The 14,587-nt window shown below is 42.2% G+C and overlaps 1 protein-coding gene across 1 annotated transcript in view; it reads left to right on the forward strand.

Annotated features, from left to right (window-relative positions):
- Nucleotides 1-5,254: 5,254 nt before the first annotated feature.
- The window catches only part of LOC133133289 (cell adhesion molecule DSCAM-like), a 221,422-nt gene continuing 212,089 nt past the window's right edge, over nucleotides 5,255-14,587 (forward strand). Inside the window, 1 exon segment of the mRNA XM_061249396.1 lies at nucleotides 5,255-5,372. Coding sequence (XP_061105380.1) covers nucleotides 5,270-5,372 — 103 coding nt within the window. The 5' untranslated portion in view covers nucleotides 5,255-5,269.

Genomic DNA, 14,587 nt, shown 5'->3' on the forward strand with positions numbered 1-14,587 from the left:
AGGCACTTTGAGCTACATGAACCTAATTTGGTACGCATGTGTGGCTCCACAATTCAAACATATTTCTCATTCGCATTGATGCAAATATGTGAACAGGAAGTCAGCCATTTTGACTTTTGTGCGTTTTCACATGTACTACACTTTTAAGTACTCCTTCTAGGCGGTTCATCACATTCAAACCAAATGTGGTAAGAATTGTCTCAAGATAGTCATGATTCTAAATTGCCAGGATATTTTTGATATCTCAAGCGGTATGGTCATGGCGAGGCGTACAATTTTCATGTCACGCCGCGCCAACAGTAAGTGGCCATAATTTTGTGGTTTACATCGTCTGATCTGGCTGATATTTTACAAATATGTTCAGTGTTGGAGTGTAATCACATCCATATGCCAAGAACGACTCAATGTTGTAGCGCCACCATCTGGCAACAGGAAGTGAGGTCTTTACTATATTTGTATGCTTTCCTGCTAGGGCATCCATCACATTCACACCAAATGTGGTCAGCATGATCTTAGGATAGTCCTGACACTAAATTATGAATGGCATTTTGATATCTCAAACGGGATGGAAATGGGGAGGCGTAAAATACACATCTTACGCGCAAAAACAGAAAGGGGGTGTCATTTCGTTCCACATCGTCTGATCTCGCTGATATTTTAGAAACATGTTCCCTGTTGGAGTGAAATCACATCCATATACACATCCATCTGGGCGTGGCTACACAGCGCCCCCTATAGTTATTTTCTTATATTGTGGACATATACTTTCACGTGAATGCACTAAAAATGGGAGACATGTGGGTCTCCTCAAGACACACACATTTCTCATTTGCATCCCATAACTTTTCCGAACAGGAAGTTAGCCATTTTGGATTTTGTGTGTTTTTAAGTGTTTTTTCACGTACCAAACTTTGAAATACTCTTCTTAGGGGGTTCATCACATTCACACCAAATGTGGTCAGCATGATATTATAGCCCTGACACACAACTATGAATTGATTTTTAATATCTTGGAATGGTATGGCTATGGTCAGCCTTAAAATTAACATGTAATGCTGCCCAAATAGGAAAATTATGTCTTAAATAATTTCAAAAAGGTATTAAATTCTATATTGCCTGATTTTGAGGGTACAACCTTTCACATATGTTCATTGTTGGAGTGTCATCACATCCATTAAGCAATAATTGTTCACTATTTTCGCTGGAGACTCATTAAATCCAGTCTTAAAACTTCAACGCACGTCGCAACTGACTCTCCCATTTCTAATACGCGACTGCCATCTATTGGCAAAAAAAAGGTATTGTTTCTCGTTTTCTGGGATAAAGTGATTTCTCAACGACAGGTTTTATTTATTTTTGCGAGCCATTAACCATAACGATGTATGAGTAACATTGGCAGCCTACGTGACAAAATGTACTGACAACACCCAGCCCACAGCAACGTTTTTTCTCATCTACCTTAATTAACTCGATTCAATAACTAAAATAAAAAACAGGCTTTTACTGGCAGGAAAGTATCATATATGTAAAACATTAACACATATAATGCATATATTGCATTGACGTTAAATGGTGTTAAAAAATCGTATTGTAGCATTTTAAGGACTCAATACAAAACGGCTGTTCGGAAAGTTAGTTTGAAAACCAAGAAGCCTTATTAAGGAATTCGAGCCGTTTCTATTTGACTTCATTCGATTGAAGTGAATGCCGTAACCCAATTAGTAATTTGCATCGGAATACACATAATAGCCTACACTGTCAACGTGAAATAAAAATATATAGAGGTTTAAATTGATCCTATATTGGGACTTTTGTTATGATGGCTGGTGCAACGGCCATTTTCGGTAATGTTGACCATAATCGAATGCTAGCATTTATATCATTACACTGACCAAGTACCGTTAAAAAGCATATTTTAAGCTCCCTTCTGGAAACAGTGAAGTTGTCTACACGGTCTACTCTAATCACAGACTAACTGCGTCGCTGTAACTCCCCCCCCCATTTCTGATACGGGGATTCCTTCAAGTGATTTTTCAACGATAGGTTTTTTTTTATTTTTATAGCGTGCCAGTATGCATAACGATGTATGATTTACAGCTGCAGACTACGTGACAAAATGTAATGACAACACCCAGCCCGACGTTTCTTTGCATCTATTTTCATTATATGAATTGAATAACTAAAATAAATATTAAACACATTTAAAGACTTAAAGACAGGCTTTTAACTGGCACGAGAGTATCATATATTTAAAACATGAACACATGAAGTCAAAAAGAAACGTCAGCGTTTGAGGTGTCTCTGCTCGAACGCTGTGTTAACATGAGACCGTTATGTTCAACAAAGGTATCGCATGCAGGTCGTTGCCAGATGACACGCACGGGGTAACAGCAGCCAACCTGTCCACTGTTTGTGTGAGTCAAAAAACAGGTCAACTACGTTGGTTTACATGAATATAAAACTTTCAGTTAAATCGCCAGCTATGTTTGTTTATTAGGCTTGTCATTAAACACGAATTAAGAGAACATACAATTTCGCTAGGAATGGTAACTTAATATGAAAATACTGTATTGAGGGCAGAGAGTTGGCATCTCTTTTAGATTTGGCTGAACAAATGCGTTTCAGGCAGCATAATTACCGGTGAAATGGAAAAGAATGATGCTGGCTAACTAGACGTTTAATGCAATATTATCCGACACTTCGGAGAGAAATTATTTAACCAAGATAAAAGGAAACATACAACTTTTGGCCAATAGATGGCACCCGTGTATCAGCGTGCAGTGCAGCGTAATGGTTCGGGCGGTGGATTAAGGCACGCAAGTTCAGCGGTTCCATCCCCGGTGCAGCCACAATAAAATGGAATAGTTTCTTTAAGCCAATGGTTTTATTTTGAGTGCCTATTTATAGCCTCATGACTTTTCAAGCATAAATTGTGACTCCCGGTGTAAAAACTATGGAAATTAATTAATCTCTGCTCTCCATACAGGACTGTAGCATGTTATCACAATGTTCAAGCAAGAAGTTATTTTTGTTTCATTCTACATTGTCTGATGTGGCTGAAACTTCACACATGTTCATTTTTGGAGTGTAATCTCATCCATATACCAATAAAGGCTCAATAGCATAGCGCCACCTGCTGGCAACAGGAAGTGTGGCATAATTTCATTTCACATTGTCTGATTTTGCTGACGCTTTAGAGATATGTTCCATGTTGGATTATAATCACATCCATGTTCCAATAAATGCTCAATGTCATAGCGCCACCTGCTGGCAACAGGAAGTGGTCTTAATTTCACTCAACATCTTCCGATGTGGCTGAGAATTTAGAAATGATTGGAGTGTAATCAAATTCAAAAACTATGCATGGCTCAATATTATAGCACTACCATCTGGCAACAGGAAGTGAGGCTTATATCATTGATGCATTCAAATAGCAGCACCAACATCTTCATTGATCAAAGGGGAATTCCTGTGCACACTATACGTTGCCCAGGAAGGTGATTATTTCCAAAGTGTGTACATATTGTTAAACATGTCATTGGCACAACTATGCCACCAAGGCGGTGGCGCCCATGGTGCTTGGGCCCGTTCATTGCTGCTTGCAGCTATAGTTAATCTTATTTTTGTTTTGCACTTTGAAATTTTGAAAAGGAAGCAAGAATGATCATTCACTTGGACTAATGTTCTCTTGTTTTGTCCTGTTGTTTATCTTACAGTTTTCAGTGAAGACCTACACTCCAGCTTATATTTCATCAATGCATCTGTGCAAGAAGTAGTGTTTGCCAGCACTACAGGGACCTTGGTGCCCTGTCCCGCAGCAGGTGTACCACCAGTAACGCTGCGCTGGTACTTCGCCACTGGGGGGGAGATCTTTGATGTCCCAGGGATCCGCCATGTGCACCCCAATGGCACCCTCCAGATCTTCCATTTCCCCCCTTCAAGCTTTAGTAACTCAATCCATGACAACACATACTATTGCACAGCTGAAAATCCTTCAGGGAAAATTAGAAGCCAAGATGTACATATTAAGGCCAGTAAGTGGACTGCTCATGTTATACTTTTTTGTTCATAAATGCATTGTTTTGTGGTTAGTGGTTATTTTTATTAGCCCTCTGACATATAAAAAGTAACTCCCAAATTATATAATCCCTTTTGGAATACGTAGATAATTTAGGTATCTTCATTGTAGATATTTAAATGTATGTATGTATTTCATCTTCATTTAAGTTAAGTATAGTATATCATTAAGTATAGAATTATGCTTATATGATATACAAATCAATACAAACAAAATCACTGAGATCACATTTTTGCCCCATTCTAATAATTCAGGTGAACATTAACCAAAAGCTAAGCTCCTGACCTGTATCTGCATGATTTAACACTTTTATCCAGAGTGCCTATATAAATTAGATCAGAAGATAACACTCTATAATATACACTCTAATGCAGGATCTATCAATGAAACACACAAGTTTTATGCTACAGTGCTTACCAACACAGTTTGTGTACAAGCGCTGTTGAAAGACTGATACAAGAAATGTGGTCCCAAATGGGAAATGAAACAAGTGCAAAATCTGTGAGTATATTGCCTCTGACTTTAATATCCAAAATTGTAAATGCACTGTACAGAGCACCACTTCAGGATTATAAATTAGGCTCTTTGAGAGAAGGTTTGAATCTTAAACAGTCTGCCCAGTGGTGAGTGCATGTTGTTTGAAGTACAGTAGACATATACAGGGCTGTTGTAGAGGATCTGTGCTGATACACCCTGATGGAGAGCAGGCTGATGTTTGTGTTTGGGCTGATCAATTTAATTTTCTTTTGACTTACCTTCACTTAAAACATAGCATTTTGTGATTAATGATTAATGCTTTAGATAAAATGTGCAAACATCTTAGAAAACAGCATACATTATTAATATTTTTTGAATGGATAGGTTTAAAATAACAATAGAAAAATGACAGCATCTGTCATTCTAGGTCCTATCAACCTCAGCTCATTCACAGAGAAGGGATACAGTGTTGTTTGAGGGTTTGAGGGTGTTGTTGTTGCAATTCCTCTCTTAACAATAAGGAGTCCAAAATTAGCGATTGTATCTTTAAAAAGAAATATGTAGAAGAAAAATGTGATTTTATATATAGTATAACACATTTGTTCATATATGGCTTCAACAAACTGCCTCCTAAATCATGTTTTTCCCTCAATGTGTTTGCTACCTCCAGTTTTACGGGAGCCCTATACTGTTCGTGTGGAGGACCAAAAAGCCATGAGAGGCAATGTAGCTGTCTTCAAGTGCATTATCCCTGCCTCTGTGGAGGCCTACATCACTGTTGTGTCGTGGGAGAAAGACACGGTCTCACTTGTCTCAGGTAGGCCCCCGGTTATTTATTAATGCATCAAGCTTATGTGGAACGTTCAGCAGTAAAATAACCGTGTTTTTGGCTTTGCGGTAGCTGTGGTAGAAGTTACACTTTCATGTGTTATTCATACAGTACATTTATGAATAAAATGCCTTGTTAATGAGAGAGGAATATCAAGGTATAAATCAGGTTTTAAGCAAGAGATTTGCAAAGGCTTCGATAGGCAGCTGCACTGTAAACTAATTGCGCGAGCTGGCATTTGGTTGTAAGGTTACGTAACAGCATGCAGGTGAGCTTATAAATTGAATTGTCATGCCAGGGGGGACAGAGGAACCAGAAGCAGACACAGGGGTGTGGAAAAAATGGCAGCTTTTAATGACGTAAGCGTAATCCAGACAGGCGAGGGTTCAAAACCGGGAAGGCAATCCAAAAAACAGGGCAGAGGTCCACAAAAACAAGCAAAGAGTCCAGGGAAGCAGGCAGGGGTCATACACAGAAATCCAGAAGCAAAAATCAACGAAACAACAAGACAGAATGCCACAAGGGCAAGGGCTCAAGAACAAGGGGGCTAGAACAGGGGTAAAGCGGTAAAGGGATAAAAGGAAACAGGAAACAACAAACTAGCAAGGTGCAACTGAAACAGACAGGTATAAATACACAGGGGAATGAGACAAACTACGTGGGGCATGGGAGTGAGGGCGGTCTAACAAATAAACATCAGGTGAGACACATGAAAGGGTAATAACACAATAACTTCCTCGACCTGTCGGCCGCCTTCGATACAGTCAACCATGAGATTCTTCTCTCATCGCTGACTGGGATGGGTGTCATAGGATCTGCACTCGCTTGGTTTTCCTCCTACCTCTCTGGTCGCTCCTACCAGGTGACTTGGAGGGGCTCAGTCTCTGACCCACACCCCCTACAAACTGGAGACCCGCAGGGCTCAGTTCTTGGTCCTCTCCTCTTCTCGCTATACACCACGTCTCTTGGTTCTGTTATCTCTTCCCACGGCTTCTCTTATCACTCCTACGCTGATGACACCCAACTCTTCATTTCCTTCCCCCCCGACACCCAAATCACCACACAGATCTCTGCCTGCTTGGCTGATATCTCTGCGTGGATGACTTCCCATCACCTGAAGCTCAACCTTGCCAAAACTGAGCTTCTCTACATCCCTGCCAAGTCCTCTCCGTCAATCGACCTCTCACTGACTGTGGAGGACTTTGTAGTTTCTTCCTCCCGTGCAGCAAAGAATCTTGGGGTAACTCTTGATAACTGCCTCACCCTGGCTCCACAAGTATCCTCCACTGCCAGAACCTGCAGGTTCTTTCTGTACAATATATGCCGTATCTGTCATCTCCTGACGGAGAAAGCCACCCAGCTCCTAGTCCAGGCGCTCGTAATTTCCCGCCTGGATTACTGCAACTCCCTCCTAGCCGGTCTCCCAGCTTGTGCCATCAAGCCCCTCCAGCTGGTCCAGAATGCTGCAGCCCGCCTGATCACCAGTCAGCCCAGGCCGGCTCATGTCACCCGGCTTCTCATTGGCCTCCACTGGCTTCCTATTGCCGCACGCATCCAAGTCAAGGCCCTAGTATTGGCATTTCAGGCTGCTAAGGGGACTGCCCCACCTTACATACAATCCTTGATCACTCCCTACACCCCAGCTAGACCACTCCGGTCTGCCAGCTCTGGTCGCCTTATGGTTCCCTCACTACGAGCACCTGGCGGTCGAGCTGCAAGTTCACGCCTGTTTTCCGTTCTGGTTCCTCAGTAGTGGAATGACTTGCCTACCACTGTCAGGACAGCAGAATCCGTCCCCCTATTTTGACACAGACTAAAAACACACCTTTTCAAACTCTACCTTAGTCCTCCCTTCTGATTTCCCCCGCCCCCCTTTCTGATATCCCTATCCCTCTTGTCTAACCCCCCCCCCTGCCAAATGACTAAATGTAAATGTAAATAAGGAGGGGGAAACAAAGACGTGGACTGGATTCACAAAGACACACATGTAATACAAACGGCTCTGGACTAGGGAGTAGACAATTGCACAGAATCAGGAGATGTAGTGATGAGAGACAGTTGCGAACTCTTCGCTGAAAGTAAGCAAGTAATCAGTGATAGAATAGGGAGGCGGAGTTACAGAACAGAATTGAAACTGGAGATGCGTTAGTAAGTTAGTTACGTGATTAAATCTAAACTACCCAAATTAAGTGACTGTTAGTTTGTTAGTTAGACAGACAGTAAGTGTATTAATATGATTAGTACTGTGCAATATCTAAATAGGTAGTTGTTAGTAAGAATAGTGTTTTACAACATTAACTAGAGAAAGAAGACGGAAGTAAGGAATGCAAGATTGGGAGGAAGGTTGAACCCTGAAACTACTGTAAATACCCGAATAGTGGAACACGCAGACAGTGGAGTGACTTGGGCTCGTAAACATTCAGACACAGACATTACAGGGGAAGACGAGTGCAAAGACTAGTTAATGTAAACAGAACGCCAGATATGAATATGAAAAATAATAAATTACAAGAATAACGATGATAAACTAACAGACAGATAACAGGAACATAACATGAATAGCAAATAGGTTTGCAGCATCGCAGGCAGTGCATGATCTGTTTCAAAAGAGATGGAATGAACCAATAGTCTATAGATGAGGAGGGGGGCTGAAACTTATCGAATTCTGCATTGGTTCAGGTGTGTTTTTAGGGAAAATTATCTGCCTGTGCTGCGATTGCAATTAAAGTTTTAAAAATGTGAGAGGGCATGTACCCCCTCAGTTTGGATGCGCATGGTGCCACTGGCAGTATCTTTTCTCTTCCCATTCTACTCCAGCCAGCAAAGCCCCATGCCAGCATAATCCCATCACAGCCTGTCTCTAGTCACCGTCTGATTTTTCCCTCCACAAGACTGGAGTACAGTATGCCAGTTGTGTCACTTTGCACTGTATTGACCCAGTTCCCCCACAATTGAAGCGATAATTCACATCAGTTAAATGGAACACTCTTCTCTTCGATTGTTTCCTCCCCCAAGAGGGAAATTTGATTAATATGGGGCATTTAACCAACTCAATAGACAAGCTAATAATATGGGTGGACAGAAGGCAAATACAGGGATTTGGATCAGTTTTTTTCATCCACCAAAGTGAAAGAATAAATTCTGAAATTCTAAATTCTGAAATTCGTTCCCTTCACTATTATGCTGTGGATATTGCATGGATGGATTTTTGACATATTCGTATATGTCATATATAACAAAAATATTTATTTTTTGTTATCTTAATTTCACTTCAGTAAGGACATCTGGGTATACCCAGAACTGATCACAATTGCATACAGTATTATTCTGTCCTCCAGCGTGCGTCCTTAAAGCACGCATTCGACAGATAGATAAACAGTCCGTACTTGAGTGATGAATGAAGAAAATTCAGAATTCAGAAATAAAGTTATTTCTTTTACTGGAGCATTGTCATGGCTTCTCTTATACAGAATCTATGAAACTAAAATAATAACAAAGAAACTAATCCGTTTCAGTTCGAAGTAACCCATACAACATCATGTATTCGTAATCATGTAAATACCCTAATAAAGCAAACAATGAGCAAATTCGCTGAATGAATTTGCTGTCTAAGTACAATGTGGAAATCCACTACGTTAACTAAAACACCATGAGGATTTTACTGGGTGATCTGCTTATTTTACACAGCATCACAATATGAATTCACTAAATATTAATATGTAAGAAATCCTGAAACTCAGGGGAACAATATCACTCACAAGCAAAGCTTCTCCAAGGCTTGAACACGTGTAGATGTTTTTAGATTAGACTGAGAGCTTAGTAGTGTATCAACTACTGTCCATGTGGGACAAAATGGCTGACGTGGGTGGGACTCCCAGGGAGAGGAACCACCTGACCCCCTGTAAACAGGAACTAAATCATAGCTGCCATCCCAAAAATGGCCAGTAGGTGTCACTAATACACAGGATCATTAATGCAGTATCTAACATTACATGACAAGTATTATGAAAAGATAATTTGCTTTAATATAATTGTATAAATTATTAATATTTCCTATGGAGCTAATTGCATGGGTGCTGGCTTAATTACTGAGGTCTGCTTGAATTAGCCGCCAGAGCTAAATGTTGCCAGAAGCCAGAATAAAAGTTTATACGTTGTTACATCAGTATGTCCACCTCACTGTTTATTGTGCTTTAAGGTAGACGTTGTTTGATATTTAACAATATTTTATTGGTTTCGGTGAAGATCAGCAGATACACAATCTAATGTGTATGTCCACTGACATTGACATGAGAGCCAACAACAACAAACCCATTTATTCCTGAGGAATATGCTCTTGCTAAAATTGGTTGCTTATACTGTAAAAATGGTAAACACATTTTCCTGTCATCGAACTGAGCATGACTGGTAATAGTCAGTAACATAGTTTTATAATGTGTCATATTTTATTGCCATCAACAGTCAGGGCATTTGAAAATGTTGCCATTTCCCATTTTCCTCCTTTTTTAAAAAACGACAGACTAAGGACTAAAATGTAAACGGATTATGACAGCCTCTCATCGAAGAGATTAAAAGCATTTCTGTTTCATTTAGTAATGATAGGCCTTTGCATGAAATGCAAGTTAACATAACAATAATGTAAAAAACAATAGAGAGCCAAAGTGTGACATCTTTTCTGAGTTCAGTGCCAGAAGAAGATTTACCAAATGCTTGGTTTGATATTGCACAAATTGACATTAGCTCAGGAAGAATAATTTGGTTAAAGTGCAGACTGTCACCTTTAATTTGTGGGCATCCATATTGGGTGATCCATGAAGGATTTACATCCCTTTTTATATACCCCCTCCCCCCGATTTTAAAGGACCAAAAGTAATTGGACAGTTGACTTCTCATTTCTGAGTCAGGTGTATTCAGTTGCTGCCTTTACGCTAACAAATCACATTTCCCCAGTAAGGAGTGAGTGACTGCACAGTTATATTGACAGATATATGTCACTGTTACGACCTCTGTCGTAAGATTTGTTATGTACAGTTGTGCATCTTGTATGGATGCTATTGGCAACTTCGGTTTCCTGTTATTTTCTTTGAAAAGGCCAGCAGTCATATTGATCTAGGTAGACTAGCTCGCCGAATCTGTAATGTTCCTGTATTTGTCCTGTGTGTATGTATGTTTATTCTTGTTATTTATTCATTTTTGATATTGGTTAGTGTTTTCCATTACAGTTCTCATTTGTCATCCCCTGTTATGTCTGCGTCTGAATGTTTACCAGTCTAGTCACTCCCCTGTCTGCGTGTCCCACTATTCGGGTGGTTACGGTAGTTTTCAGGTTTTCAACATTCCTTCAAAAACTCGCGATTCTTACTTCCTGCTTTTTCTTGGTAGTTAAATGTTGTAAAGCACGATTCTTACTAACTACTACTAATCTAGGTTTTGTACAGTACTAATCCGATTAATACACTTACTGTCTGTCTAACTAACTAACTAACAATCACTTTTATTGGGTAGTTTAGAAATATTCATGTAACTAACTCACTAACGCAATCTCTTAGTATTTCTGCACTATTCTGTAACTCCGCCTCCCTGTGCTATCCCTGATTACTTGTTTAGTTTCAGCAAAGTGTTCGCACCTGTCTCTAACTATCACTACGTCTTCAAGCTATGCAAATGTCTACTCCCTAATCCGGAGCCATATGTTTTACATGTTTTGTTACGTGCATCCAGTCCGCGTTTTCATCTCCCTCCCATTATTATGTTATTACCCTTTTATGTTTCCCCACCTGTTGTCTATTTGTTTAGCCCACCTTTTTCCCAGCCCCGCCTAGATTGTCACCTTCCCTCATGTATTTAAACCTCAGTCTCTGCATTTTTCTTTGTCAGAACGTTGATCAGTTTTAGTGCCGAATACCTTGTAAGCCTAAGTCTTGAGATTCTTGATAGACACCCCTTTGCCTTTTGATTTCCGAGCCTGCCTTGCCCTTTTGTTTTGTTTGCTTTTCTGGTTTTCGACATTCTGCTTTGTTTTCTGGTCTTGATTCTTGCCTTCGTCATTTTGTACTTTAGCCTTTTGATTTTCTGGATTTTTGACCCCCTCGCCTGTTTTTTCGACTATTCTTTTGCCTTTCATTTTAGTCTTTGTATTGGATCTCCTGGCTACGATTTCGGACTATTCTTTTTTTTCAACTTTATGTTTAGATTTCGGACTATTAAACACGATTTTTGGATTATCCCGTGGTTTGCGTTTGGGTTCTCAGAGCCGTACATAACAGAATCCCTTTGTGTGACTTGAGAATTACTGATTACTTTGATTGACTTTTGTGTGGCCATATTTGATTGACTTTTGACTCTTGCTTTAGCCTTTTTGATTCATTTACTGACTGGATTTTGTGTATGCCTCGTTTTCTTAGTCCCTTTTTTGTTTGCTGATCGGATTTTTACCCTTGTTTCATCCTTTATTACTCTGATTACTGCCAAGTTATTTTTCGTTTGTTTGCCCCAGTATATCACATGTGTTCGACCCTGTTCGTCCACCTGGACTTTGAATTTATTTTGTCCCTCTGCTCACAATATAGTTGCTCCACTCATTTTAAGTGTTTCCAGCTGGATTGCATCCTTCCAATGGGACACTTCATTATTCTGCTTTATTATTTTTGAAAGTGATCCTGGGACAGGGATAGGGGTATCAGAAGGGGGGGGCGGGGTAAGTCAGGAGGGAGGACTAAGGTAGAGTTTGAAGAGGTGTGTTTTGAGTCTGCGTCGAAATAGGGGGAGGGATTCTGCTGTCCTGACAGTGGTAGGCAAGTCATTCCACCACTGAGGGACCAGAACGGAAAACAGGCGTGAACGTGCAGCTCGACCGCCAGGTGCCCGTAGAGGGGGAACCGTAAGGCGACCAGAGCTGGCAGACCGGAGTGGTCTAGCTGGGGAGTAGGGAGTGATCAGGGATTGTATGTAATGTGGGGCAGTCCCCTTAGCAGCCTGAAATGCCAACACTAGGGCCTTGAATCGGATGCGTGCGGCAATAGGAAGCCAGTGGAGGCCAATGAGAAGCGGGGTGACATGAGCCGACCTGGGCTGACTGGTGATCAAGCGGGCTGCAGCATTCTGGACCAGCTGGAGGGGCTTGATGGCGCACGCTGGGAGACCGGCTAGGAGGGAGTTGCAGTAATCCAGGCGGGAAATGACGAGCGCCTGGACTAAGAGCTGGGTGGCTTTCTCCGTCAGGAGATGACGGATGCGGCGTATATTATACAGAAAGAACCTGCAGGTTCTGGCAGTGGAGGATACTTGTGGAGCCAGGGAGAGGCAGTTATCAAGAGTCACCCCAAGATTCTTTGCCGTACGGGAGGAGGAAACTACAAAGTCCTCCACAGTCAGTGAGAGGTCGATTGACGGAGAGGACTTGGCAGGGATGTAGAGAAGCTCAGTTTTGGCAAGGTTGAGCTTCAGGTGATGGGAAGTCATCCACGCAGAGATATCAGCCAAGCAGGCAGAGATCTGTGTGGTGATTTGGGTGTCGGGGGGGAAGGAAATGAAGAGTTGGGTGTCATCAGCGTAGGAGTGATAAGAGAAGCCGTGGGAAGAGATAACAGAACCAAGAGACATGGTGTATAGCGAGAAGAGGAGAGGCCCAAGAACCGAGCCCTGCGGGACTCCAGTTCGTAGGGGTTGAGGGTCGGAGACTGCGCCCCTCCAAGTCACCTGGTAGGAGCGACCAGAGAGGTAGGAGGAAAACCAAGCGAGTGCAGAACCTGTGACACCCATCCCAGACAACGATGAGAGCAGAATCTCATGGTTGACTGTATCGAAGGCGGCTGACAGGTCAAGGAAGATGAGGACAGAGGAGAGGGATTTTGCTTTAGCAGAGTGGAGTGCCTCAGTGACCGCGAGCAGGGCAGTTTCAGTGGAGTGGCCACTCTTGAAGCCAGACTGGTTGGGGTCATGGAGATTGTTGTGGAGAAGATAAGTGGACAGTTGGGAGCAGACCGCCCGTTCCAGGGTTTTAGCGAGAAAGGGAAGAAGAGAGACAGGCCGGTAGTTGTTCAGGGCAGAGGGATCAAGAGTAGGTTTTTTGAGGAGGGGAGTGACTCTGGCCCTCTTCAGGGAAGAGGGCATGGTGCCGAGAGGGAGGTGTTGATTAGAGAGGAGAGAAAAGGGAGAATGTCCTCAGATATAGACTGTAGGAGGGGAGAGGGGATGGGGTCAAGAGGACAGGTGGTTGGGCGGTGGGAAGTAAGGAGTTTCAGTGTGTCGGCGTCAGAGAGGGGAGAAAAGGAGGTTAGGGAGTTGGGGAGGGTAGGAGGGTCAGCAGGGGTGGAGGGTTGGGAGAAGGAATTGCGAATAGCAATTTTTAGGCCAGAGGTGTCCAATCTTCGTCTTTAGCTGACTGGTAACGCGTTCGTTCAACAAATATTTGGACAAGTGAGAGGCCGGGGTTCAAATCCCACCTCGGAATTTTTCACCTGTTACACACATACACCGACCCTTTCTGGATAAGGACACCCCTGGTTTAGGCAGACAGGACCAGAGTTTTTTTTTTTTTTTTTTTCATTCCTGCTCCCTGTTCTACCTTCCATTTGACCCTAGACTGGGTCATAACAGAATTGGGGGAGTTTTTATTTTCTTCTTTAGTGTGTCGGTGGCACAGAGTAAGACTGACTGGGAGATAAAGTCAGTGCTGTACGAGGAGTAGGGCATCCTACCTGAGGAAGACAAGCTCACAGGTGTTGCGTCTCAAATGAATGAACCATGGACACTGTGTCCTAGTGTTGCACGCTCATCTCTGGGGGATCCAATGTTCACTCTTCGTTTAAAATAACTGGAGCCAGTTGGCAGAAATACTAGAAACAGTTCCTAAAACTCCAAGATTTTGATCTTGAGACTGACCAGGAGATTAAGATAAGGGAGCTGCATACCAAGGAAGCCCACTCCTTTGCCACTTAAATCTCAGGTAGGTTTTCCTACTGCGGCATCTCCCATACCAGCCAATTCCTGGTCTCCTGTAGACGCATCCTGTGGCAAGGGCACAGTTTGTGGGAAGGAAGCAGGTGCTTGTAGTGAGGGAACCATAAGGCGACCAGAGCTGGCAGACCGGAGTGGTCTAGCTGGGGAGTAGGGAGTGATCAAGGATTGTATTACATTACATTATTACATTACATGGCATTTAGCAGACGCTCTTATCCAGAGCGACGTACAACAAAGTGCAA

The sequence above is a fragment of the Conger conger genome, chromosome 7, assembly GCF_963514075.1.
Source record: "Conger conger chromosome 7, fConCon1.1, whole genome shotgun sequence".
NCBI lineage: Eukaryota > Metazoa > Chordata > Actinopteri > Anguilliformes > Congridae > Conger > Conger conger.